The sequence below is a fragment of the Capra hircus genome, chromosome 8 (genome assembly GCF_001704415.2).
Source record: "Capra hircus breed San Clemente chromosome 8, ASM170441v1, whole genome shotgun sequence".
NCBI lineage: Eukaryota > Metazoa > Chordata > Mammalia > Artiodactyla > Bovidae > Capra > Capra hircus.
This window is the reverse complement of record NC_030815.1, coordinates 31,005,200-31,032,432: the sequence shown is the minus strand read 5'-3', so window position 1 is coordinate 31,032,432 and position 27,233 is coordinate 31,005,200. Positions and strand designations below refer to the sequence as shown.

The 27,233-nt window shown below is 37.1% G+C and overlaps 1 protein-coding gene across 7 annotated transcripts in view; it reads right to left on the bottom strand.

Moving 5' to 3' along the window:
* MPDZ (multiple PDZ domain crumbs cell polarity complex component) overlaps positions 1-27,233 on the bottom strand; it is a 179,989-nt gene that overhangs the window by 64,349 nt on the left and 88,407 nt on the right. For 6 of the 7 annotated variants that reach the window (XM_018051960.1, XM_018051962.1, XM_018051963.1 and 3 more), the window contains exons 18-22: positions 26,242-26,358; positions 24,296-24,463; positions 17,597-17,881; positions 17,220-17,343; positions 6,661-6,859 (exon numbers count right to left, since the gene is read on the bottom strand). In XM_018051960.1, the coding sequence (XP_017907449.1) occupies positions 6,661-6,859; positions 17,220-17,343; positions 17,597-17,881; positions 24,296-24,463; positions 26,242-26,358 (893 nt within the window). The remainder of the gene's footprint in view (positions 1-6,660; positions 6,860-17,219; positions 17,344-17,596; positions 17,882-24,295; positions 24,464-26,241; positions 26,359-27,233) is intronic. The other variant, XM_018051964.1, reaches the window with a different exon arrangement.

Sequence of the window (27,233 nt, the reverse complement as noted above, 5' to 3'; positions counted from 1 at the left end):
CTGCTGATAATTATCTGTTTGCCAATAATCATATGGGGGAAGAAAACAGCATAATATATATTTCCAAATGAGAAGACTATTAGCAATTTTTTTTTTTAATTAAAGAGATCTAGAAATCCTTAGAAAAGTAATTTTCAGTAATAACATTTATTTTCTCCAAAGATTTTTGGCTGCCTTAGCAGGAACAAACTGGGTAAACTCTACTAAAACACTGGACATTCAAAATTACATTCTCCCATAAAACACAATTAATTTTGGACATTAACAAGTACTATCAGTAATCCTATCCTAGCTTTATTAAAGTATTAACACTTAAGTCTGAGTTAAACCATTATCGGTGCATAGAAAGATTCTCTTACTAATATATAGCAATGTTTATGTTCATTTTGGTTTCTGAGAAGAAGCCTGACACTTGAATGGTCACACACTAATTCAACAAGTGCTGGCTGAACGCCTATAATGTGGAAGGCACTGAGCAAGTTGCCGACTTCAGTTATAATGCTTAGAAATGACATCTGAAAAGTCAAGTTTACTGCTGCCCCAAGAGGCTACACAATTGATATACCTGTTGAAGTAGTCTGTTCCAATCCTCAAATTAATATATGGCATGGCAAGTGAAAGAAAGGACTTCAAGGCATTTCAGGATATTTGTGCAAAGAAACAAAAGCATGTATCAAAAATGCACAACACGAAAATCATGAAGACTATTACGCTGGCTAACCATAGCTTACCTTCATGCGTAAGCTATGGTTAGCCGGCATAATAGTCTTCATGATAAGTATCAAAATCTTAGTACTGGAGGGCAAAGATAAAGGATTACCTTTCATGTTATAATAATATAATATAATAGAAGTAAACTAATGGCATAATTTACTGAGTGAGGAGGATATATAATACATACTGGTGATTCCATAAAAGGCATTCACTCTGTGAGGTCGCTTAGGTTTAGAATCAGAAGACAGAGTTCTGTTGCTTCTTTGGAGTGTTCTGGTAAGGTAAATCACCCACTAATGGATCTCCATATCCCCAATAACAGAAAGATGTCAATTTTGATGAGGCTATTGTAAGTCAAGAAGCGCAACACACACGTAAAACAGTGCTCTAAGAGAGCATCAGACAGCCTGGCCCCCACATCCGATCATTCTGGCAGAAGCCGGCACCCTTACGACACTTTGTGACACTTTCACCTCAAGGATCCAACTGAAGCAAAAAACACAATTCAATGATTTAGGACTAGTGTGGGTGAGAGAGCTGTATTCTAATTCTGGCCCTACTTTATTTATTCATCTACAAAAACACCATTTCTACAGTGTAACAAAAATATATTGAATAGCAAATCTGCATTTATCCCTTTAAAAATAATGAGTTAAAAATGAAGAATACATTATACTTGGAAAGAAGACTGTCTTTTTATACACAGAAAATATAAATAAATCATAAATTTGAAAAGTCTATTCAAGAAAATTATTTCTGAATTATATCTGAAAATTATTTCTGAAGGTTCAGTAAAGGTAAAACTCATATAAATAAAACCTTAAGAAAAAAAAGCTAGGTGAGGTAAAAGGCTAGAACACAGGAAAAATAAGAATAATCAGTTCAAAGTATTTAATTTTTAAATTAAATACTGGTTTGGTTTGAGAAGGAAACAATGTGTCTATCCGAGACACTGTTGAAAATGAATTCTTCTCTGTATTTGATCAAAGGTGTTAAGGTTTACCAAGGAAGAGTTTTAGAAATGTTTTTCTGATATTTTAGGGGGCAGTGAGAAAGAAAGCAGTTTTCATATAGTTAGCCTAATACAGACAGCAAGGGCACTGGAACAAGCATCCCACAGTGCATTAGCCCATGCAGAGCAATTATAATACACGCCGGTCACACGGCCATACAAAACCTCTAGACATCAACCAAGAACACCAAAACACATACTGAAATGCATAAACACACTAAAACAGCTTCTCTGAGAGGACTGTTAAAAATCCTTAAAGGCAAAGACTAACCTCAGGTTATACATGGAGTACAAGAAAACAACAGCATTAGTGATGCTGAAATGTGACAGTTATTAATCCAGAGGTGATTGCCCCCTAACAAAAGAGCCAAAAGCTTCAGCAGTAGGAAAACATGATTTTCAAATGAGTTCACAATCACCAGTGCAATGTGAAAATGTAACCATCTCATAGCTCTGTTGGAAATATGCACTTATATGAAGAAGAAAAAAAAAACAAAAAAGGAAAATGTATACACACTGAATCTCTCTCTGGATCTAGCCCCGCATAGAGATGTTACAAAAGCACGAAGTGGTTTTCACAGACAAGTTGTAACACACAGCCATAATGAGCTTTTGAATCACCGATACTCACACATAAAAGGGGGCTCAATCGTCAGCAGGTGCTGCGGAGAATCTAGAATGTGAAGCATACGCCGCGGCATCTTTTTACAATGGTGTTAACAAATGTCAGTGTCTTGAGCTGAATGTGAGATGCATACATATGGAGTTAAAAGTGGGTGCTCCTGGTTGTTTCTTCCCCTTTCCACAGCCCTCCTATCTACACCTCCCCCAGAAAAGCATCTGCTCTTTACTGGTGTCTATAGCAGTAATTATTAACAAGCACAGAAAAATGTAACTGCAATCAATCTTTTATTCCTTGATCAGGAATTCATCCCACACTTTAGGTTAAGGCAGGTGAATTCAGATTCAGCTTGGTAATTATCTGGCAGATGTTATAAGCAGCTGCCGTGAAGCACAGAACCCTGGCTATTATTACAGAAATATAAGCACCCCTGGCAGGGTGGAGTGTGAAGTGAGACAGAATGCATTCTGGTGAGGCTTCACATCTGGTTTTCCATAGAAAATAATGAAACCTGGAACTTCAACTGGCTGTTTCTGAACTCTTGAAACGCAAATTATCTACCCAGGCATGCACGAAGGCACACATGTTCAGTTTCTAGCCACCTCTCTTAAACGGCAATAAAGAAAGCCAGTTCATTGTCTCAATAAGCAATGCTTTACTAAAACCAATCAGTTATGTAATTGAAACAACTAAAGTACATTTTTATTAAGTACTTACAATACATTTCTCCACCACTACCCCAGATTAAGCCAGTTTCTGAGAAATCAAGAAGAGGCATGGATGGAGCCTAGATCAAGGCAATAACTACAACATTTGACTGGCACTTAAAGTCATGGTTTCATTCACAGCAATGGAAGGATTAGACTTTCTGTTTGGGAGAAATCACCTACATAGTTTTTAAAGTAATTTTAAACCTTTTGTTTGTGAAAAGCAAGTGAAAGGGAGAAGAAAGGGCCAAAACCACTTCATGCAAAACGTATGGAACATGCTGCTCGGCCCTGGTCAATCTAAATGGCTATTTATTTTATCATCTGACAAATTTACTTGCAAAAGGATTCTATTATTCTCATTTCCTTTTATCATTTACCCAATGAGTCAAGACTATAACCATGTAAATCACAGCTTTAATAGTATGTCCGAGAAGGAATCAAGGTGATTTGTGGGTATGTTTGTGAGTGTGTGTGTGTATGCACCCTTTTAAGAAAGAATGACTGATAGACTGATTTCCAGAGGAGAGAAGGTTGTAGGAGTTTTCTTATTTTCTCTTTCTAATGTAAGATACTACATTACATTTTGCTTCCTGGGATACTAAAGCAACTACTTATGAATCTCTAGATATTTATGGATTTCTAGATACCCTTTACAGTCATAATAAACCTGCTGAAGGCATAAATGGGTAAATTCTGGTGCTACACCAGAGGATGGAAAAAAAAAACAACAACAACAACAAAACAAATCAAAACAGGACAGGAGAGAAAGATTGTAGCCTGAAAATGTACTAGATAGCTTTTCAGCTCTTCTAGAGTTGACTAGGTACAAGATTTAAGCTAAATCATTGTCACAGTGGTCTTATTTTCTGGCCAGTCTTTAAGTTCTGCAGGACATTTACAACTCAGAGGTAAAGTTAAAACCAAGCACCAATTCTAGTGCTCAGAGTGCCAAAAAGTGGACAGGAGACTTGCATTAGGGTTCATGACATAAGACAAGCATTTAGTTCAGTTCAGTTGCTCAGTCGTGTCTGACTCTTTGTGACCCCATGAATTGCTGCACGCCAGGCCTCCCTGTCCATCACCAACTCCTGGAGTTCACTCAAACTCATGTCAGACAAGCATTATCACACAATAAATCAAATGATCAGTCATGAGGTCATCTGTTTAGATTACCTCTAAAATAAACAGCCTCTTGATGAAAGTGAAAGAGGAGAGTGAAAAAGTTGGCTTAAAGCTCAACATTCAGAAAACCAAGATCATGGCATCCAGTCCCATCACTTCATGGCAAATAGATGGGGAAACAGTGGAAATAGTGGCTGACTTTATTTTTCTGGGCTCCAAAATCACTGCACTGATCCCTAAAGTGTGGGATGAATTCCTGATCAAGGAATAAAAGATTGATTGCAGTTACATTTTTCTGTGCTTGTTAATAATTACTGCTATAGACACCAGTAAAGATGGTGACTGCAGCCATGAAATTAAAAGACATTTACTCCTTGGAAGGAAAGTTATGACCAACCTAAACAGCATATTAAAAAGCAGAGACATTACTCTGCCAACAAAAGTCCGTCTAGTCAAGGCTATGGTTTTTCCAGTGGCCATGTATGATGTGAGAGTTGGACTATAAAGGAAGTTGAGCACCAAAGAATTGATGCTTTTGAACTGTAGTGTTGGAGAAGACTCTTGAGAGTCCCTTGGACGGCAAGGAGATCCAACCAGTCCATCCTAAAGGAGATCAGTCCTCAGTGCTCATTGGAAGGACTGATGTTGAAGCTGAAAATAATACTTTGGCCACCTGATGTGAAGAACTGACTCATTTGAAAAGACCCTGATGCTGGGAAAGACTGAGGGCAGGGAGAGAAGGGGATGACAGAGGATGAGATGGTTGGATGGCATCATCGACTCCATGGACGTGGGTTTGGGTGGATTCCGGGAGTTGGTGATGGACAGGGAGGCCTGGCCTGCTGCAGTTCATGGGGTCGCAAAGAGTCAGACATGACTGAGAGACTGAACTGAACTGCAAATAAAGAGTCTGCATGTAGATCCTTATCATTCATCTTTGAAGGAAAAGGAATGGATACTAGCCTGCAAGTGGTGAGGAGAGCACTTAATATTTCTCTTCTTTCACTTACTGTAGAGGCACTGAAATTTTTAATGATCTTCACTCTTACTTGCATGATTAATAAAATAATCATGAGAGTGTCACATGACCTGATGATCTGTTTATTATAAAATAAAAGCCAAAAAGGCATTAAAAATACGAAAGCCCTTAGTGAAATTCCACCCTAAAAATAAAAATCTCCTTTATATAAGACAACAGAACCCACTCTAAACAGCATGTACTTTTTGCTTTTTATCAACAGAAAAATGAAAAACAGATTTTAAATACAATCTTTCTTACCTAAGCTCTACCAATATGTATTTTATAAAATAAAAATACAGAATGCAATCAGTAAGACCATATTAATACAAAAAAGTCTCTCATACTAGCATTCATCACATCAATTTAAAGTGAACAATCTTTCTTTGAATTCTTATTTTACTATTTTATCAATTATACATTCAATGCAAATATTCAATTATTAATGATAGAGATAAAAAGGCAAGCTATTACATTCTTAAGGTGTGACAATGAGGTTATGTTGTGATTTTTATGCTGGCTCAAGAAAAGTTTAGTGATTTAAAAAACAAACCACATATATGACATGCTTTTAATACATTATGGGATGATGAGATATTTAAATTCTTCTTCACAAACTAGCCTGTATGAGTACCATCAGACCATAACAGCATTTTTGTGAATTCTCTTGTATGGGTTGAAAAGCAGTTCAACAAAGGGAAAATTATGGGTCAGATTGCTTCTATATAATCTTGGCTGACCCCTAAAGAACTGGCTTACTAGGGAATATTCATACAGATCATTAGGTAGTGCAATTTGCTATACTGAGACCCATCCAAACTTCTATGTAAGTTCCTAAGTGTGGACCATCCTGCTCAATAAAAGAAATCTCATATCTCGTATGAAGATTTTTGCAGAAATCACTGGAAAATTAAAAATAATAATGGTAGGCAACACTGTTTTGAAATATTGCTGTCCCTAGGTATCTGCAGGGGATTGACTCCAGGTGCTTTGGAGACCAAAAGCCATGGATGCTCAAATCCCTTATATATGAAATGCCAGAGTACAGCTGACCCTCTGTATCCACAAGTCTTCCATCTACAGATTAAATCAATCTCAGATGGAAATTTGGATCCAAGGTTGGCTACACCTTAAGATATGAAACCCACAGAGACCCAACTATATAGTTACTGAAACAAATCTATGCATATTTGGACCTGAGAATTTCAAACCTGTGTTGTTCAAGGGTCAACTGCATTTCAGTACTGTTAGTATTAAGAAGTTACTGACTGCAGATATACTCTCCCAAAGTCTACAATCAATGCAATCAATAACTTTTCAGGAATAGTCAAATTCTTCAGTGATTATTAAATGTTATGATCATTTTTGTATATCAAACAGAAGTATGCACTGAGAAAATTCTGATTAATAGACTGAAATTCCTTTACTTCCCAAGCCAAACTATGGTCCAAATGACACTTACTTTATGTCAGGCCCAATGAGAGAATGTCTTCTCAACAGGGCTCGTGCCTGGGCATTGGTTAAACTGATAGTAGATTCTTCATTAATACACAAGAGGCAGTCCCCAACAGCAATCCGACCATCTCGGCTAATGGCACCTCCGTGAATAATGCTTCGAACAATCACCCCCAAGCCGTCTTTATTAGCACTTACTGTCATTCCTATGGAAAAGGAGGAACACATGTTAAATACATGACTTTCACAGTCTCCCACAGCAATAAAAATAAAAACAAAAACAAACAAATGAGACCTAATCAAACTTACAAGCTTTCTGCATACCAAAGGAAACCATAAACAAAAAGACAACCTATGGACTGGAAGAAAATATTTGCAAATGATGAGACCAACAAGAGCTTAATTTCCAAAATATACAAATAGCTCATACAACTATAACAACCAAAAAACCAACAACTCCATCAAAAAAAGAGCATGAGACCTAAATAGACGTTTCTCCAAAGACATACAGATGGACAACAGGCACATGAAAGGATCTCAACATTCATTGCTAAGCATTTAGAAATGCAAATGAAATGGGTACAATGAGGTACCACTTCATACTGGTCAGAACTGCCATCACTAAAAAGTCTACAAATAACAAATGCTGAAGGGGATGTGGAGAAAAGGGAACCCTCCACACGGATGATAGAAATGCAAACTGGTACAGCCCCTATGGAAAACACTATGGAGATTCCTCAAAAAACAAAAAAACAGAACTGTCATATGATCCAGTAATTCATTCCTGGGTATATATCTAGAAAAAACTGTAACTCAAAAAGATTTCTGCACACCATCTACAATACACAGCACACCACTTGCAATAACCAAGATACAGAAACAACTTAAATGTCCAAAGATAGATGAATGGATAAAGATGTGGATAAAGATATATACACACATACATACACAAATACATACACACAATGCAACAGTACTCAGCCATAAAAAGAAATGAAATAATGCCATTTGCAGCAGCAAGGGTAAACGGAAAGATCATCATACTAAATTAAGTCAGAAAGACAAAGACAAATACCATTTGATCCCACTTACATGTGGAATCTAAAATATGACAAAAATTATTTACAAAAGAAAACAGACTCACAGTAAGTACAGACTTGTGGTTGCCAAGGGGCGGGGATGTGGGGGGGCATGTGGATGAATTGGGAGTTTAGAATTAGTAAATGTAAACTATTATGTACATTTGTAACTGAACCACTTTGCTGTAAACCAAAAACTAACACAAAATTGTAAATCAACTATAACTTAATAAAATATATTTTTTAAAAGCATGACTTTCAAATTCAATTAATTTGAATTTATTAATCTCTACAGATTCATATATTTAAAAAAAAATAACTTTTTAAGCTTTGGACCATAAGAAAGGCTGAGCACTGAAGAACTGATGCCTTTAAAGTGTGGTGTTGGAGAAGATTCTTGAGAGTCCCTTGGACTGCAAGGAGATCAAGCCAATCAATTCTAAAGGTAATCAATCCTGAATATTCACTGGAGGGACTGTTGCTGAAGCAGAAGCTTCAACACTTTGGTCACCTAATTTGAAGAGCCAACTCATTAGAAAAGATCCTGATGCTGGAAAAGATTGAAGGCAGGAGGAAAAGTGGACGAAAGAGGATGAGACGGTTGGATGGCATCACTAACTCAACAGACATGAGCTTGAGCAAGATCTGGGAGATGGTGAAGGACAGGGAAGCTGAGCAGGCTGCAATCCATGGGGTTGCAAAGAATTGGACAAGACTGAGCAACTGAACAACAACAATACTTTTTAAGCAGTAAAAACAATCAAAAGGAAAGGAAAACATGAGTTTCAAATATTTTTAAAGTCAATTTAGAAATGTTTCTAAGACTTTATCTAAAGACACTCCACATTAAACATGTTAGAGATGAAACAGGGTCTACACTGTGGAGTGAATGTAGCTTAACCTATGTGATGTGTCTCCCTACACTGAAAGCTGAGGGAAAATACTTTGATAGTATCAAATCAATTTTATAATAATAGTTCATCTCTTACATATATGAAAGAATACAGAGCAGGCCTACAAGTAGAAAATCAGTTCTCTAAATTAAGAAACTCTGCCATTACCTTATTTCTAGATCATTTATTCATTTGGCATATGTTTACTATATGTTTTCTACACGCCTGTGACATAATATAAAGAAGCATACAAAGAGGACACAGACGGTGAGACATACCATGTACTTGGATTGGAAGAATCAGGATTGTTAAAATGACTATCCCTGGGTTAAGATGATCCCTGGGGGAATGGCATGGCAACTCACTCCAGTATTCATGCCGGGGGAATCCCATGGATAGAGGAGCCTGGTGGGTTATGGTCCGTAGGGTCTCACAGAGTCACACAGGACTGAAATGACTTAGCACATGCACACATGCTATCTAAAGTAATCCACATATTCAATGCAATCTCTACCAGAGTCAGTCTGGTTCAGTCACTCAGTTGTATCCGGCTCTCTGCAACCCGTGGGCTGCAGCATGCCAGATTTCCCTGTCCTTCAACAGCTCCCAGAGCTTGCTCAAAATCGTGTCCATCGAGCTGGTGATGCCATCCAACCATCTCATCCTCTGTCGTCCTCTTTCCCTCCTGCCTTCAGTTTTTCCTAGCATCAGGGTTTTTTCTAATGAGTCAGTTCTTTGCATCAGGTGGCCAAAGTATTGGGGCTTCAGCTTCAACATCAGTCCTTCCAATGAATATTCAGGACTGATTTCCTTTAGGATTGACTGGTTCGATCTCCTTGTTGTCCAAGGGACTCTCAAGAGTCTTCTTCAACTCCACAGTCCAAAAGCATCAATTCTTCGGCACTCAGCTTTCTTAATGGTTCAACTCTCACATCCATACATGATTACTGGAAAAACCACAGCACTGACGAGACAGACCTTTGTCAGCTAAGTAACGTCTCTGCTTTTTAATATGCTGTCTAGGTTGGTCATAGCTTTTCTTCCAAGGAGCCAGCGTCTTTTAATTTCATGGCTTCTGTCACCATCTGCAGGGATTCTGGAGCCCAAGAAAATAAAGTCTGTCACTGTTTCCATTGTTTCTCCATCTACTTGCCATGAAGTAATGGACTGGATGCCATGATCTTAGTTTTCTAGATGTTGAGTTGGCATGTGATTGGTAATTTGATAGGGATTACATATTCAAGCCAAACCCTATCAAATTACCAATGGCATTTTTCACAGAACTAGAACAAAAAATTTTACAATTTTTATGGAAACACAAAAGACCTCAAAGAGCCAAAACAATCTTAAGAAAGAAAAATGGGGCTGAAGGAGTCAACCTTCCTGACTTCAGACTATACTAAAAAGCTACAGTCATCAAGTAAGTATGGTACTGGCAAAAAACACAAATACAGACTAATGGAACAAGATAGAAAGCCGAGAGATAAACCCACACACCTATGGGAGGCAAGAATATACAGTGGAGAAAAGACAGCCTCTTCAATAAGTGGTGCTGGGAAAACTGGGTAGCTACATGTAAAAGAATGAAACTAGAATACTCCCTAACACCATACACAAAAATAAACTCAAAATGGATTAAAGACTTAAATGTAAGGCTAGACACTATAAAACTCTTTGACCCACCTCTTAAGACAATGAAAATAAAAACAAACAAAAAAAATAGGATTTAATGAAACTTAAAAGTTTTTGCACAGCAAAGGAAACTTAATAAGATGAAAAAACAGTTCTTAGAATGGGAGAAAATAATTGCAAATCAGAAAACTGACAATGGATTAATCTCCAAAATATATAGGTAGCTCATGCAGCTGAATAGCAGAAAAAAACAACCTAATCAAAAAATGGACAGAGACCTAAGAAAACATTCCTCCAAAGAAGGCATACAAATGGCCAATAAGCACAGGAAAAGATGCTCAATGTTGCTCATTATTAGAGAAATGCAAATCTAAGCTATCATGAGGTACCACCTCACATCAATCAAAATGGCCATCATCAAAAAACCTACAAACAATAAATGCTGGAGAGGATGTGGAGAAAGGGAAACCCTCTGGCACTGTTACGGGGAATGTAAACTGATACAGCCACGATAACAGTACAGAGATATCTTTTAAAACCACCATATAACGCAGCAATCCCACTAATCCTAAGAAATTCACAACTCAAAAAGACACATATACCCCAGTGTTCAATGCTGCACTATTTACAACAACAGCTAGGATATGGAAGCAACCTAGATGTTCATCCACAGATGAATGGATAAAGAAGTTGAAAGAAGCTGTGGTACATATATAAAATGTAGCTATCACTCAATCATAAAAAGGAAGAAATATGAGTCAGTAGTGAGGTAGATGAACCTAGAGCCTGTTATACAGAGTGAGGTAATTCAGAGAAAAACAAATATAGTATATTAAAGCATATATATGGAATCCAGGAAAATGGTACTGATGAACCCATCTGCAGGGAAGGAACAGAAACACAGACATAGAAAATGCACTTGTGGACACAGCACGTGGGACAAATTGAGAAAGTAGTATTGACGTATATATATACTGCTGTGTGTGAAACAGATAGCTTCTGGGAAGCTGATATATAACACCGGGAGCCCAGCCTGGCACTCTGTGATGACCTGGAGGGGTGGAATTGGGTGGGGGCTCAAGATGGAGGGGATACATACATAGTTTTGATTCATTACACACACACACACACACACACACACAGAGTTATGACTGATTCATGATGTTGTAAGGCAGAAACCAACACAACAATTATCCTCCAGGGGATATTGCCAACCCAAGGATCAAACATGGGTCTCCTGCATCACAGGCACATTCTTGACCATATGAGCCACCACAGAAGTCCAACAAAAATAAAAATAATTTTTTAAAAAAAGCATAACAGAATTACTAAGAAGCTTGTATTCAAGTCTTATCCACAGTGCCTATCACACTGCCTAAATGTACGATAGTCAGCTGAATTAAACTGATGTAAACATTAATCTATTACTGCATTATTTCCAAATCTGAACTTCAATAGCTCCAGATTTCAATATCTGTGCTCTTGGCATGGTCTCTGGATGATTCATAGGAAATACAGTAAGTATAAAATTGAATTCCCGAGTCTCTATTTACCCTTATTTCTCCATCTGTCCTCCTATTTTTGTTTATAGCACCACCATACTATTCTTCCTTTTTCACTACAGGAGAGTGAAAAAGCTGGCTTAAAACTCAACATTCAGAAAACTAAGATGATGGAATCTAGTCCCATCACTTCATGGCAAATAGATGGAGAAACACTGACAGACTTTATTTTCTTGGGCTCCAAAATCACTGCAGATGGTGACTGTAGCCGTGAAATTAAAAGACGCTTGCTCCTTGGAAGAAAAGCTATGACAAACCTAGACAGCATATTAAAAAGCAGAGATGTTACTTTGCCAACAAAGGTCCATCTAGTCAAAGCTACAGTTTTTCCAGTAGTCATGTTTGGATGTGAGAGTGGACCATAAAGAAGGTTGAGTGCCAAAGAATTGATGCTTTTGAACTGTGGAGCTGGAGAAGTCTTGAGAGTCCCCTGGACTGCAAGGAGATCCAACCAGTCAATCCTAAAGGAAATCAATTCTGAATATTCATCGGAAGGACCAGTGCTGGTGCTGAAGCTCCAATACTTTGGCCATCTGATGTGAAGAGCCGACTCATCAGAAAAGACCCTGATGCTAGGAAAGACTGAAGGCTGGAGAAGGGAACGACAGAGGATGACATGGCTGGACGGCATCACAACTCGATGGACATGAGTTTGAGCAAGCTCAGGGAGATGGTGAAGGACAGGGAAGCCTGGCGTGCTGCAGTCCATGGGGTCGCAGAGTCAGACATGACTGACTGAGACAATACTCCTCTCCATTATTCAAAGCAATAATGTTGGTGTGGTTCTGGCTTCTTACCCCTCCCTCACTCCCAAAATCTAATCCATCAGCAAGTTCCATCATTTCTATTCCCAAAACTTACCTTGAATTCATTCACTTTTCTCCATGTCCATACTAAACAGGACCAAGCCATCACTTCTCACCATCACGCCTCACCTTTTGAGCCACCATTGTAATTGTCCACCTGACTTCCAACGTTATTCCCGCCATTTCATTCTTCTCACAGCAGACAAATCATATCACATGATTCTCTATGCTAACAATATTTTTAATAGTTTCCTATTGTGCAAATATACAACATACCTACAATACATGGCTCTGTCTATATGGAACTCCTGGCATGGTCCTCCTGATGGGCAGCTGTCTTTTGGGCCATGTCCTCTTTGCCTCCCCACCACGTTCTAGTAACAATGCCTTTCAGAAATACACTACGTCTCCCTTTTCAGAGTCTTGCCTGACACCCCTTTTCTGCAGCTCTTGCACAGCTAACAACTTCTCATTCTTGAATATCACTTCTTCAGGAAAACATTCTCAACAAATCCATTTGAATTGTTCCTTCTCCCCCTACTCTCAACTACACCTTTAAAAATATCAAACCTATTGAAACTTCTGGCCGCCTGATGCGAAGAACTGACTCACTGGAAAAGACCCAGGTCTTTTCCACAAGATGATGGGGAAGATTGAAGGCAGGAGGAGAAGGGTACGGAGGATGAGATGGTTGGATGGCATCACCATCTTGATGGACATGAGTTTGAGCAAGCTCTGGAAGGTGGTGATGGACAGGGAAGGCTGGCGTGCTGCAGTCCATGGGGTAGCAGAGTTGGACACGACAGAGCGACTGAACTGAACTGATTGAAATTTTAAAATTTACATAAAGTAATATATAAATAATACAATTTCATTTAAAATCAAGTACTAAAAGTTCCTTTCAAAACAAGATTATATGATTAAACAATATAAGGAGAGATGTAAGTCAATAAGGATATTTACAAAGACTTTGAAAGAAGCCACTAACTCATTTTTAGGTTTTCGTAATTTTTAAAAGAAAGAAATCCTCTCTAACAGTCACGTCTGATTCTTCAGGACCCCATAGACTGTAGCCTGCCATGCTCTTCTGTCCATGGAATTCTTCAGGCAAGAATACTGGAGTGGGTTGCCATTCCCTTCTCCAGGGAACCCTCCCAATTCAGGGATCAAACCCAGGTCTCTTACAGATTCTTTAATATCTGAGCCACTCAGCTCAGCTCAGTTCAGTTCAGTTCAGTTCAGTCACTCAGTCATGTCTGACTCTTTTGAGCCACTAGGGAAGCCTAAATATTAACTGTAATTATACCACATTATACATGATATTTAAAATGTTTTTAAAGAAGTGATCCTGACTATAATATGTTCCCAGCCTGATATCTCATGCCTGGAAAGGAGCCACTCAGACTTCTAGTTACCATATGCAGATAGAAATGAGCTATTAATTGAATATACTTTAAAAGATTTTGTTAAGACTCATACAAATGAGTTTTAAGTATATTGTCATTAAGGAAACACCTCTGCTTATCATAAACCAACAAACAAGTTTAGACACTTCTTCAAACGAGGTGGGTTTCTTATGAGCAAAGAGGCTGGTTCTGAAATGTTTCAGTAAGCACTCTGGTTTGCCCTAATGCTGCCATGTTAACTACCAAGTCCCGTGAGACAACTATAGTTTAAAAAAAAAATGCAAGACTACAAAACACAATTTAACTCAGTGGCCCCTCCTGGGAATCTCACCCATCATCTAATTCTCACTGGCACCATGCATCCTACAATAAGGAAAGCCACAGGCATGTGACAAGTTTTCACAAGCTATGTCCAACACGACCTCTAAATTCTTTCTTAACAGCATATTTAACTCATGACTCTACCAGTTACGAAAGCTGTCAGGTCAGGTCAACCATATTAAAATAAGAAGTTGACATGAGTTAGCTAAGCTTATACTTTCCTTTCACCAAATGATCACTTTTAGGTTTCAGCAACTTCAAGGAAGTATCTACTGACTGTCGATATTACAACTTTGGTTGTAACTTGTCAGATCTCTCAATTTTGTCCAAGAAATGTACAAGACAATTGTCCAAACCATGTACTGCAGAAACAGAGAACTGGTTCCAAATCTGACTTGCAGCACTTCTCATCAGTGTGGCTTTGGGCAACGGACTTAACCTCACACTGGTCTGCAGTTTACTCATCTAAACAATGGGGATAATGTCCACGTTTGGGGTTATTTTTTGAGAAGAGCACATGCAATGTTCCTTTCAAAGTGCTCAATAAAGTACAAAAGAAAAACAGAAGAAAGTGCACAGAATATATTTTAAAAGGCATCTCTACTACAATCCACAAATATATCGCTTTCTAAAGGCTAAATGCAAATTGTAATTCACTTCAAAATTAGGCTTGTTATTACAACAGTGCTAACACAGCCTTGGGTGACTTAAGGACTCAGGTGCCTTGTGTGATGAGCAAAAATCAGAGACAGATTCTGGTGTGAGTTCTGGTTCCACCCTGTAAGGGCTGAGCTCTTCCAGAGAAATTCCTGAGTCTGTTTATGTTCTAGCACTTCATCGGTGAAGAAAAGGTAACACTTTCCTTCTTACTGTTTTACCTTTGCTTTTTACCTTTCAGATTCTAATACAATGTAATTAGCCAGTGTACAACAGATCTATCAAAAATCATCAATTAAATTTTTCAAAGGTCACTACACCCATGTGTACATATGTGTGCATATAATATCCCCCCTGCCAACGAAATGTAACAAATTTTGTCACTACTTCAGCTTCAACTCTCACCTTGCCTGCCATTGTGCCACATTTCATCCACACCAAACACACTCAGTGATGTTTCACAATTCTCTGCCTTGGCTCTAGCAGCTTCCAATGTTTCCAATGCCTCAACTAAGTGGTAAAATCTATTTCTTTTTCCAGGATGAAATCAAACATCTTCTCTGCTTTAACATCTGTCTAAACTCCAAACTCAGAGAGGAGGGCTTGGCTACTCCTTCATTTAAGCCTTCAGTGTCCCTTGTGTGAATGTCACTCATGGCAGGTATGATATGTTAATGCAATGAGGGTTCTACACGTCAGTCAGTCTACTCTCCCAAACTCATCCTCCTTGAAGAAGACAATTATATCATGGCATCTAGAATAGTGGCCAGAATACAGAAATAATGTTTAGAGTTGAGTAAATACATAAGCTAGAAGAGGGTTTCTCATACAGGCTCTGCAAAATTTCTGTCTTATGAGTTAATTTTAAAAATGGGTTCCGTGGCCAATGATGTGTGAGAAATGTGGCATCTTGGAACATGCACTTACAGATACCCAAGGCACAAGTGCAAAGCTACTGAGAGATGCTAACAGAAACACCTGTCTGCTTAAGTTTATCACATCCCAAACTTGGAACCCAAGTATAACTCCTGTTAACCTCCTACAGAACTAGTGCTCCAAGTAACATGCTCTCGCAAACACTGAATTAGCAGATGAAATAATTCTGACACAGTTAGCTGTCTAGAGCACACATCCCATAATTAATGATTAGAGAAAGTTCTGTAGCTTCAGTTTTGTATCATTCTATTAAAGGTAATACATAAGAGATATTATAAACAATGAGAAATTCTCTGCTACAATTCTCCTTTTAGCTACTGTTGGTAGGACCCAGCCACCACCAAATGGAACAAAATCTAGGAGACAGATTGGAATCCCAATCACCAGCTACAGTGGTGTTGCTGCTTGACTCCTCTGCCAACTCCCAAATATATCAAGGAAACCAAATCCCACCATAGATACCAACATAAAGGATACTGGCTGGTTACATCCTAAGAGAAAGAAGACCTCTGACACAGAGCTAACCACAGAGTCTTAGACTGCAATCAGGCTTCTGGGGGAAATTATGCTTGACCCTATTTTCAGTACTGAGCACTAAACACAGAGCTGAATCATGTCACTGCCGAAGTCAAAAGAAGTATAAGTGTGAGCTGCCTTGAAATCATTTTAGCTAGTGTAATTAGGATTTTATTTCAACAGGCAGTCTTCTTTGCCCAGATCAGAAAATTTGAGAATTTTAATCAGTCACTATCTTTTATGGGTGGGAAACCCTCACACCTGGGAAGGACTGTTGAAGAACTGCGTTAATGCTTCAGTAATGGCACACCTGACTGTCTTTTTAGTCTTTATTTCAGTGAATGAAAGAAATTAAATACAAACTAACACACACATAACTGGTACCATTCAAAGAAATTAATAATTTACTTTTCCAAAGAATGTAGAATTCCAAGTCACAGACTTCTCATTTTCTAAGAATTCCTTTCCTTTCCTGACTTTGTCTCATACACAATTTGCATATCTTTCACTTGAATGGAAATGAGGCTTGTGAATACTTTTAGATAATTAATGAGAGTGAGGGATTTAAGGTAGTCTAAAGTAAACTTGTTAACCATTTCAGATAACAATATTGAGTACAAAAAGGATTAACATTAAAATCATGGTAAATTTCATCACATCTATCTTCTTATCTACAGTTAAAAGTACTGACTCTATGTTCAACATTTCCTCTTGGCAAGGGGGTTAGGACAGAAGGTGTATGTGGAAAAGAAACTTACCTAAGCTAGAATTGCCTTTTGCTATCACAATAGTCCTCTCGAAAGATTCTCTGGGTGTATTTTGGAGCATGACACACTCAGCAGCAGAGGCCAGGGAACCTTGTGGAATTAAGAACTTGGAGCCCTGTCAGAAAATAAAAATAAGTCACGTGGAAAGGAAAACTAGACTTTGGAGTATGATTTCAACATCACCCATATTCTCCAGCTGGTTGTGCTTTACTCAGCAAGAACTTACACAACAAGTTCATAGGTTGTCTTTTGAAAATCTGAGCCTTAGGAGAGCACTGGCTCCAAACAGATAGAGAAGCCAGAGTAACTTAACCCTTCACTGCTCCCAACTTCACCATCATACACAGACTGTATCTTTAGAATGTCACCTTTCCAGTCGAATCAGTCAGCACAGGAGAATTCAGCTCTGCACTTGATGCAACTTCATTTGGTAGGTGAGATTCAGTCCACGCTCTTAAGCTGTCACATTCATAGTGCTGTTCAATAGCATTTGCAGGTGTATAGTCATTCATGGTAAAGCCAGAAGCCGGCCCCATGCTCAAGTTCACTGAAGGCACACTCTCATCCTGTCTTTGCAAGAGATTTTGGGCATATAGCTCCTCCAAGGACATCTGCAGATCAAGTACTGAATCTGAGGAATTTTCAGTAATATCCTGATGATTAAAGAACAAAATTAAAAATTATAGCCAGAACTGTATCAATGCATTTCCTAAGATCTTAATGAACAACTATTTAGTGAAAACCAAATGCAACATAATATTAAAAAGTATTAGCAGATGTACAAACTCACTGCTCAGCTTATATGCGGCATATGTTTATTTTTATAAATATGTATACTCTTCCTGCAAAACATACATCTATTACTGAGTCATACTACTACAATATACTAGTACTTAATAACCTTATTAAGATAGAATATTTTGTTATACTCAAAAATAAAATTATTCAGAGTTCCATATACATAGGCAAGTAAATAACTTATATTTCTAAATCTCATTTTAAAAGTAGTTCATTTCTAATCTATCTGAAATTCTTATTAGTTCTAAGATTTAGAATATAAAGAATATGATATTGATTGAGTAGTTTCTACTTACAAGAACCTCCAAGAAAAAATTATTTGGATAGGGATTTGTAGGTATTTATGTAGTCAAACAGAAAGTCACACAATCTATATTTTTATAGGGAATTTTTTCTTAAGCACTCTGAAAGTTGCAGCAGAAGGAACAGTACTAAGAAAAGTTGTCCTAAGATGTAGATTCCAATCCAGTATATTTATTAATAATAACATCACAGAACTTCTCTTTGTTGACAGTTGCTCATTCATGTCCGACTCTTTGCAACCCCGTGGACTGCAGTATGCCAGGCTTCCTTGTCTATCACCAATTCCCAGAGCTTGCTCAAACTCATGTCTATCAAGTTGGTGATGCCATCCAACCATCTCATCCTCTGTCGTCCCCTTCTTTTCCTGCCTTCAATCTTCCCCAGCATCAGAGTCTTTTCTAATAGGTGGGATCCTCGCATCAGGAGTGCCAAAGTATTGGAGCTTCAGCTTCAGCATCAGTCCTTCCAATGAATGTTCAGGATTGATTTCCTTTAGGATTGACTGGTTTGATCTTGGCTTTATGCAAAATAATTGCTAGAATTCCATGAAATTCTAAAATTCTACAGCTCTACATAAATATATATTATCTACTTACAACACATATATTGTATCACTTCTGTGCTTTGGACAAGTAGTATCCTAGGAACTGCTGTTGAATAAATGTATCAACTCTTCCTTCAATCCTTTTACTGATGTTTTTAAAATATAAGATCAGTGTATGAGTATATTATTATCAAAAATCATTCAGACCATACTGCACACAGATTACAGTATGAAAGTCTTCCTTCCCTGCACATTCTGCCAGTCCTTTCCTCAGTAGAAATAAAGGGCTGGCCTTAGTTGGGTGTTTATTCATCAGAGTTTTTTATGTATCTGTATAATATATAAGTACACATGCACAAATATGCACATATTCATATCCATTTTTTAAAATTAAACTAAATACTAAATAGTATATTCCTACTTTTTTGAAGTATCTTTATACCTCAACATAAGAGATTTCCAATGTCAGTAAATATGTCATCATTGACATATTCTGAGCCATTGTGATATATACTGCAAGTATTTCCAAGGTTGTCAATTGTCTTTTAAGTCTGAATATGTCATATACATAAATGTGCAGAAGTTAATGCCTTATGTAATCAAGAATTATGTAATTCTTTATTAAAACTATTTATGCAATCAGACTGGTCAATTTCTTTATGCTTCTGGTTTTATAAGCTGCTTAGAAAGTCCTCCTGCACAGAATAAATGAAATACTTTTTAGTATTTTTCTCCAACTTTACAAATGGTTTGCTTTCAGATACAGTTTTAACCCATCTAGATTTATTTTTCAGAATTTGATGTCAGATATGCATCCTTTTCATTTTTTTTTTCTAACTTGGCAATCAATCGCTTCAACACAATTTATTACACTTGTCTTGTTCAATCAAGTTTCTGTCTCTCTGGAATTATCAAACATTCCTGGTATAAAGAATTGAGGCAAGTGGGAAAATCATGCAAGCAACTAACATCTTTAAAATCCTCAGAAACAAAGGATAGAAAAGTATCATCCTCCACACTCCCAAAACCTAAGTAATAACCTGTTGGCTCATACAACCAACTTTTAGTCTTACGGAAAAACAAAAACAAAAACAAAAACAAAAACCCACAAAGTACTTAATAGAATAGTGGTTAGCTTCTGTATGTCTAAATTAACCATAATAATTAGCAGAGGTCATCCTTACCACTCCTCAAATAAAGGTGGCAATCAAAACTACTTTCTACCAGTAAAAGAGGTCAAGTTGCCCTTATTAGCTTGGGTTTACTAGAAACCATGTAACAGAAATCTCCATGCATTATTCATGAAGGAGTTAACACTGACACATATGAAAGAAAGAGCCCATCAACACAGCAGACAACACACGCCGACTTCAGAAACATTTCTGGTTGCTGAACAACAACTAGTTTATTTTTAAGTCTTATGGATCTAAAAGAAAAGCAGTTCTTCCCTCATAAGTGAAGTGAAGTCACTCAGTCGTGTCCGACTCTTTGCGACCCCCTGGACTATAGCCCACCAGGCTCTTCTGTCCATGGGATTCTCCAGGCAAGAATACTGGAGTGGGTTGCCATTTCCTTCTCCATCTTCCCTCATAAGATGTGCAAAAATAACCACAATTTCCCAGTACAACTTGGTATCTAAACTGGAATCTTTCAAAAATCCACCTTAATAGGTACCTCCACTTGACACATTTATGTTCTCAGGGTAAACGGGGGGAAGATTAAATGAAAATGACAATTATACTTGAAAATATAGTATAATGCATATTAATGTTATACTTAGGTACATTATTTACCCAGAAAATATATTTACACAGACAAGATAAAAACTTGAGCATTCGATGGACACAACCTGCTTTTTTTTCAATAACCAGTCAACCACAGAAATCTTTCTATACTTCAGAAAAATACACCATAAGGACAGCTGCTCCAACCTGCACTGCACTCCTACTCTTTCTGAGATAAGGTACGCGTCCTTTCCTATCTGTACTCTTACCCTACGGAGAGAGAAGGTAACATTTCTCGTACCTTTGCTAGCTCACAGTTTTTGTCACTAAGATTTCCACAATCACTCTCATCATCTTGATTATAGTGATGTAATCAGTTTTTGAGACCAACCCTTTCTCCACAAAATAATAAAAATTGGTATCAAGATTTAAAAAATAACTGTGAAGGTAGCAATATTTTATGCTACAGAACGACACTAGTGGAGGTTTAGTCCTACAAATACGTAGATTTTTGTTTTTCTTTTTTTTAAATCATGGAATCCATTGGTTTTGTTTAATTTATAAGGTATGAAGAGGGGTTTCTATGGTGACAAACATGAAGTTCAGCTTGCACTAGAATCAACCGCATTTCCAGGGGACCAGGATTCAGGAATGCAGGACATGCACCAAACTCGTAATCTTTTCATCACTGGAGCAAGAAGAGAGACTATGGATGCACTAGGGAGTGTGGGGCATGGGTGTGTGGATAAGAAGAAGAAAAGGAAATGCTTTACTGAATCTTTATTGATTGGACTATTAAGTCAAAATAGAGAAAATTATCTTCTCCCACAAAACCATGCTGAGCTTTAAAACACAAGTGTGCAAGTATTTAGTAGGTTTGTAAAACAATTATTTCTTCATTCTATTATGTCTTTGGAGGTGAGAAGGAAAAGAGGATAAAAATATTAATGAAAAAATTAAAACCTAGAAGAATGAGAAAACCACCCACTAGCTTCTTGCCTTTAATGTCCACCTTTCAATGACCTGACTCTATTAATCTAAATACCGCTGGAAATGGCCATATTTTTCAGATTCTTGAGTAATGTTTTTCCCTTAAATCCCTAAATGAAATTAAACAAACACAACTCCTTTATTACAAAAAAAAAAGGCAGAATGATCCCCCAAATAAGAGAATTCTGTGCAGAGGAGCTTCAATATATGCTTTCGGTGCTAAGCTAAGCAGTGGTCTAGGTCCAGGCTCTGCCCTTAGGAAGAAGGCCTCCCTCTATAATAAGACCCTGTTCTGGGTGATCAGCTCCTAGAGCATCCAGCAGCATGCCTGGCACAGTTCAAAGCCTTCTCATCAGGGTAAAGAAAACAGGTAAACTTACTTGTGCATTTCCAGTCACCATTTAAGGCTACGAGATTATTACATAATTAGCAAGGTCAAAAACCTGAGGAATCACTGAGATCCTCTCACTCTTTTATCCTTCTTTCAAATCTGTATGGAGGTTTCCCTTTTTCTTAAAGATCACATGTGGTATCATTTTATCAAATAAAGAATCCCCAAATGAGCTCACTTTTCTTTGAGAAAAATGGTCGGCTCTAAGTTCTATAACAAACTGCCGCTCTGTCTTTTAAAAATAAATTTAGTGCAAAGAAATAGGAAGATGAATGAATAATCTAACTTTTCAATTTTCCAGCAAAATATCTTAGTACTAAAAAAATGCCACGAAACAAATACAAACAAGACAAAAAAGTGGCAAAGACGCACCACGATACACAAACAGTCCTACTTTCTAAGAAAACTGGAATCACACAGGAGTTTCACAATGTGTTTTAAAACACCCTCATTAGTGTCTCCTTTGTTGTTTTGTAGTTTAAATATTTCAGTTGATAGGCCAGCTTGCCAAAATTTGCTTCAACAAAAGAGTAAACTGCCTTGGAAAAAAAAAAAGGGTCAAACAGGCTTCAGTAAGCCAATATGTTGTACTGTGCATAGCCAGCATTTGTCCTGTAAAATACATGCTTCTTAGTATGCACATTGCGTAATCCCTTTAAGTAACAATTACTAAGTTAAACAATACAATATGTCCCACTGGCAAGAAGGAGTGTGATATGCAGCAGATTAGAAGATTCCATTAGGAGATAACTCAGCTTTCAGCCCTGAGGCCACTAAAAGGAATATGTTCCAGACAGGACTCAGTCAGAGAGTCTCAGGTGTGGTGAGAGAGGAGCAGCTGCTCCATTCAAGATTATACCTTGCAAACCAATTCAAGGAGATTGCCCAGGATCGTTTCAAGGATAACAGGTGCATCTTGAACATAAAAGAAAATGCTTTGAAAATGTTCAGGCCAAAAAATTTCTTGTTAATCAGAAAAGGAGGAAAATTGTTCAAGGCCTATTGAAATTCTACTTTCCAACTGAGTCATAAATACAGATTCCCTTCCCATTGAATTTATGTGGAAAATATATATTTCATATATTTAAAAAAGAATTATTATCCAATCTTTTACCGTAATGATTATGTTTATTTACAGTATATTTCCAACATGGAAAAATAAGGAAAATATATCCATATATGAACCTTCTGCTGAGATTTAACATACAGTAATATTTTGGCATATTTTCTTCAATTTCTCTTTCTTCTTAAAAGGATATAATGTACTGATATTATAGATGCAACTAACTTCCCATGCTTTAATTTTTTCTCCTAGAATAACTTCGTTCCTGAAGTTAAAAGGAATCATTCCTACACATTTTCAGATTTTCAAAATATACACACTCATAAATAAATACACATTAAATTTCTCTGTTTATTAAATTTCTAGGAACTATAAATGAGTCCAAGAAATCAATAGAAAGACAAGCAACTCCATTATAAAATGACCAAAAGATATGAAGATGCAATTGCTGGATATGAAAACCAGATGGCCAATATATGAAAACCTGTTCCACTTCATAAGCAATCAGAAATCCAAATTCAAACAGTGATATATCATCTCACACACAAAAGACTGAATAAGCTTTATAAAATATTACTTATTAAAAATTACAGAAAAAATTAAATAAAGAAAGGAAAAAAATTATAGAGTATGTCACCAAGAAAATGAATATAGAGTTGGGTGAGGCACTTACACCAGTAATCTATTTTTAAAATGTCGATGGCAGAGACATATCATACAGTAGCTAAATTCTTCATTCACTTCCAGTGACTCAAACATTCTTTGCCATTCACTGTGGTTTTTACGTAAAGTATTCTTTGGCATTATTTTATATAAAAATATATGATGGCATTAAGTTCAACTTAGATAATAAATATTAAACTAATGCAAGGACTATTTTACTATCCAACTTTCCATGGAAATCAGTTTTAAAACCATTCAGAAAATAAAGTTACTCTTGTAATTTTTCCAAAGTAGACACTGCCAAAAACAGAATTTAAGAAATACATTTCATTAAAATTTTTGTCTAATATGCAAATCTTAAAGTTTTGAACTCTTGTATCTATCACACTGTATCACAGAACCCATATTTAAATAGTCCCTTGGAGTCTACAAGATACCCAGCTAACACTCCCTAAAGGAAACTGCACTTTAAGAGTGAAGTCATCACTGCATAAACATAAGGTCTTTAACATGCCACTCCCACAAAATCCCGTTAGCAATGATCTCTGGGCAATAAGTTCTCTCATAAATAAAATGGCATTTCCTTTGTACCTTGGGAGGAGAAGATGGAAGGGAGGGACCGTAATTCAGGTTATCACTACAAGCACTGCTGTGAAGAGATAAAATAGAGGCTTGAGTGGAGTAGATACTGCCATTATCAGGAGAGTACTGCGACTCAAAGGCAGATTCATCTGCTAAGTCAGCATCATTTGCGTTCACCTAGGAATAAAAACAATAATATCAGATGGGAATTCTGTTCTGTTACTAAGACTAAAGGGCATACTGGTATCATTCTCTGGTCTATTCTATTTTCTACAGGACCTCTTCACTCTCTTCAACACATCAGAAACTAACTACTGTAACAGAACAAAGACAAACTGGTGCTAGCATAGAGGGTTATCTTGTTTCATCAATGAAAGGGCAAAAGGTAATAACAAAGGGCTTGGAGCAAGTCTAAGTTTAAATATTTCTATAATTTAAAAAAATACTTTTTTCCAGTTACCTGGAATTATAATGTGAAATTATTGTAGTGATTACAATATACACCAAAACTCCAAATGGCTGATTTAGGAGCTGGCAATTGAAAAATAACTAACAAGAAGAACCATATCCTTCAACAATAGGATTATTAGAATCAAAGCAAGATGTGCACAATTAGTTATAAACACCTAATGGAGAATTTCACAGGTTTGAAACCTCTCACTAGTCCAACACCACTAAGACATGTATTTAAAATATTCCTTTCTAGTAACACTGAGGAATGCTTCCCAGCCCTCCAAAAAAATTTTAGGTCAGGAACCTGGCTTTAATGAAGGAAGCACTAGGAAGAGGATGTGTAATTTTTACACTTGTATAAATGTCATATGCATATTTATATCTGGTATTTAGTTTTATACTTTATTAACTATTAACATAGCACTGGATCCTCTACCAGACCATAAGGTTCTCAGGAACAAGAACCATATATTCACAAAACAAAGTTGGCCTCTAGTGGTCCCTAAGTATAGTTATTACAGTGAATGATTTTATATGAAAGTGAAGTCGCTCAGTCATGTCCGACTCTTTGCAACAACATGGACTGTAGCCTACCAGGCTCCTCTGTCCATGGGATTTTCCAGGCAATAGTATTGGAGTGGATTGCCATTTCCTTCTCCAGAGGATCTTCCCAACCCAGGGCTCAAACCCAGGTCTCCCACATTGTAGACAGACGCTTTACCGTCTGAGCCACCAGGGAAGTCCATGATTTTATATAGACCAAGTAAAAATAAAATTTTAATGTAAAAGCTTCTGGTAAATCAATAATGTTAACAAACACATATTCATAGAAAACATGAACATTCCCTCTTTTGGAAGCTTTTGTGCTCTTAATCCATAAGTGAAACAATGTATGTGACTTTCATATTATTAATATAGGTTAAAGCGTCTGCCTCCAGTGCGGGAGACCAGGGTTCGATCCCTGGGTCGGGAAGATCCCTTGGAGAAGGAAATGGCAATCTACTCCAGTATTCTTGCCTGGAGAAGACGGAGAAGCCTAGTAGGTTACAGTCCATGGGTTCGCAACGAGTCAGACACGACTGAGGGACTTCACCTTCCATGAAATAACATAACTGTTAAATCATTAAAAGGAAGCTAAAATAACTGATCTCTGACTGAATACTGAAAACAGTTAAAGTATGCTTAGAGATATTCAAGTACATATTCAGAGCAAACAAGTGCTTTAATAACTTTTGGTATGATGTAAAGATTAAATTTACATGTTGACATAATACACTGCTAAATGAATTTCTGCCACAAATCCAAGATTTTTCAGGTTTATAATAGTTTGCTTTTCTTCTCATTTTGAACTATGAGAACTACTGAAGTTGAAAATAAAATGTTAAGTTTTCCAAAACATAATGAACAAAGAATACAGTAAGACTTCAGAATGTTTTGAAAAGCAAAAATAAGACACATTTAAGATTTTGAAAGAAAGCTTGATAAGCCAGCACGCCACTAACCAGAGCCAAGTCAGCCCTGAAGAGGGCTTTATCAGCCAGCCCTTCCTCCTCGCAGGAATGTGGCGGGTAGAGAAAGGAATCCTCCTTAGCAGAAACATAACCCTCTTCTGGGGACAGCTGCAGGGAGAATGAAGCTCAGTGTTTGAGGATGAGTTCATGAAAAAGAAGGCAAACAGGAAAGAAGAAGGGAAGGGAAAACAGAGGAGAGGGGAGAAAAAAAGTAAGGGCGGGAGAAAAAATTGGCCAGTTTTCAAATAATGTTTTCAAGTTACAAAGTCATCATAAACAAACAACTTTAACATAAATGATGAGCAAGAAATATAATAAATATTCATGTTGAACAGTTTTATATTTTAAGACACAGTAAGAATGCTTATCCCAATACCAACATTATCTGTTAGATGAGAATCCCTTTCTACAAATTTCTTTACCCTTCTTACAAAAAGATTATCAAAATCAACAATTTTTTACATTATAATAATCTTCTGGTCACCTACCAAATACTCGAGTTAAACAATGACTTCTAAATACAGAAATAAGGCAACTTTTAGGTGTTAAGATGTAGAAGAATTTGCAGAAAAGGAAACATTAAACAGAAGGACCAATATCTCTCTGTCATTCCTTACTAGAATATTACTTTAAAGAATGTAATTTCTCTGACAGGGATAGTTAGTGACCTCTCAATGAAGTATCTTAATTTAGTATGGCTCAAAATACAACCATCACCACCAACACTAAATGTATACAATATATTTACACTGTACTCCTGATTATTTTAAAAAATGTTAATTTCTTTGACAAGGACCTTTAGTAAACTGTCAATGAAGTCTCTTAATTTAGCATGGCTTAAAATACATCACCAACTCTGTATGTATAGGATACACTTATACTGCACTCCTGAGAAGTCAAATTATAACCATGATCACAGTGATGGATAACCTAGCATTCTTCTTACAATATCAGGAAAACACAAGCTAAAACATTTAGATTGT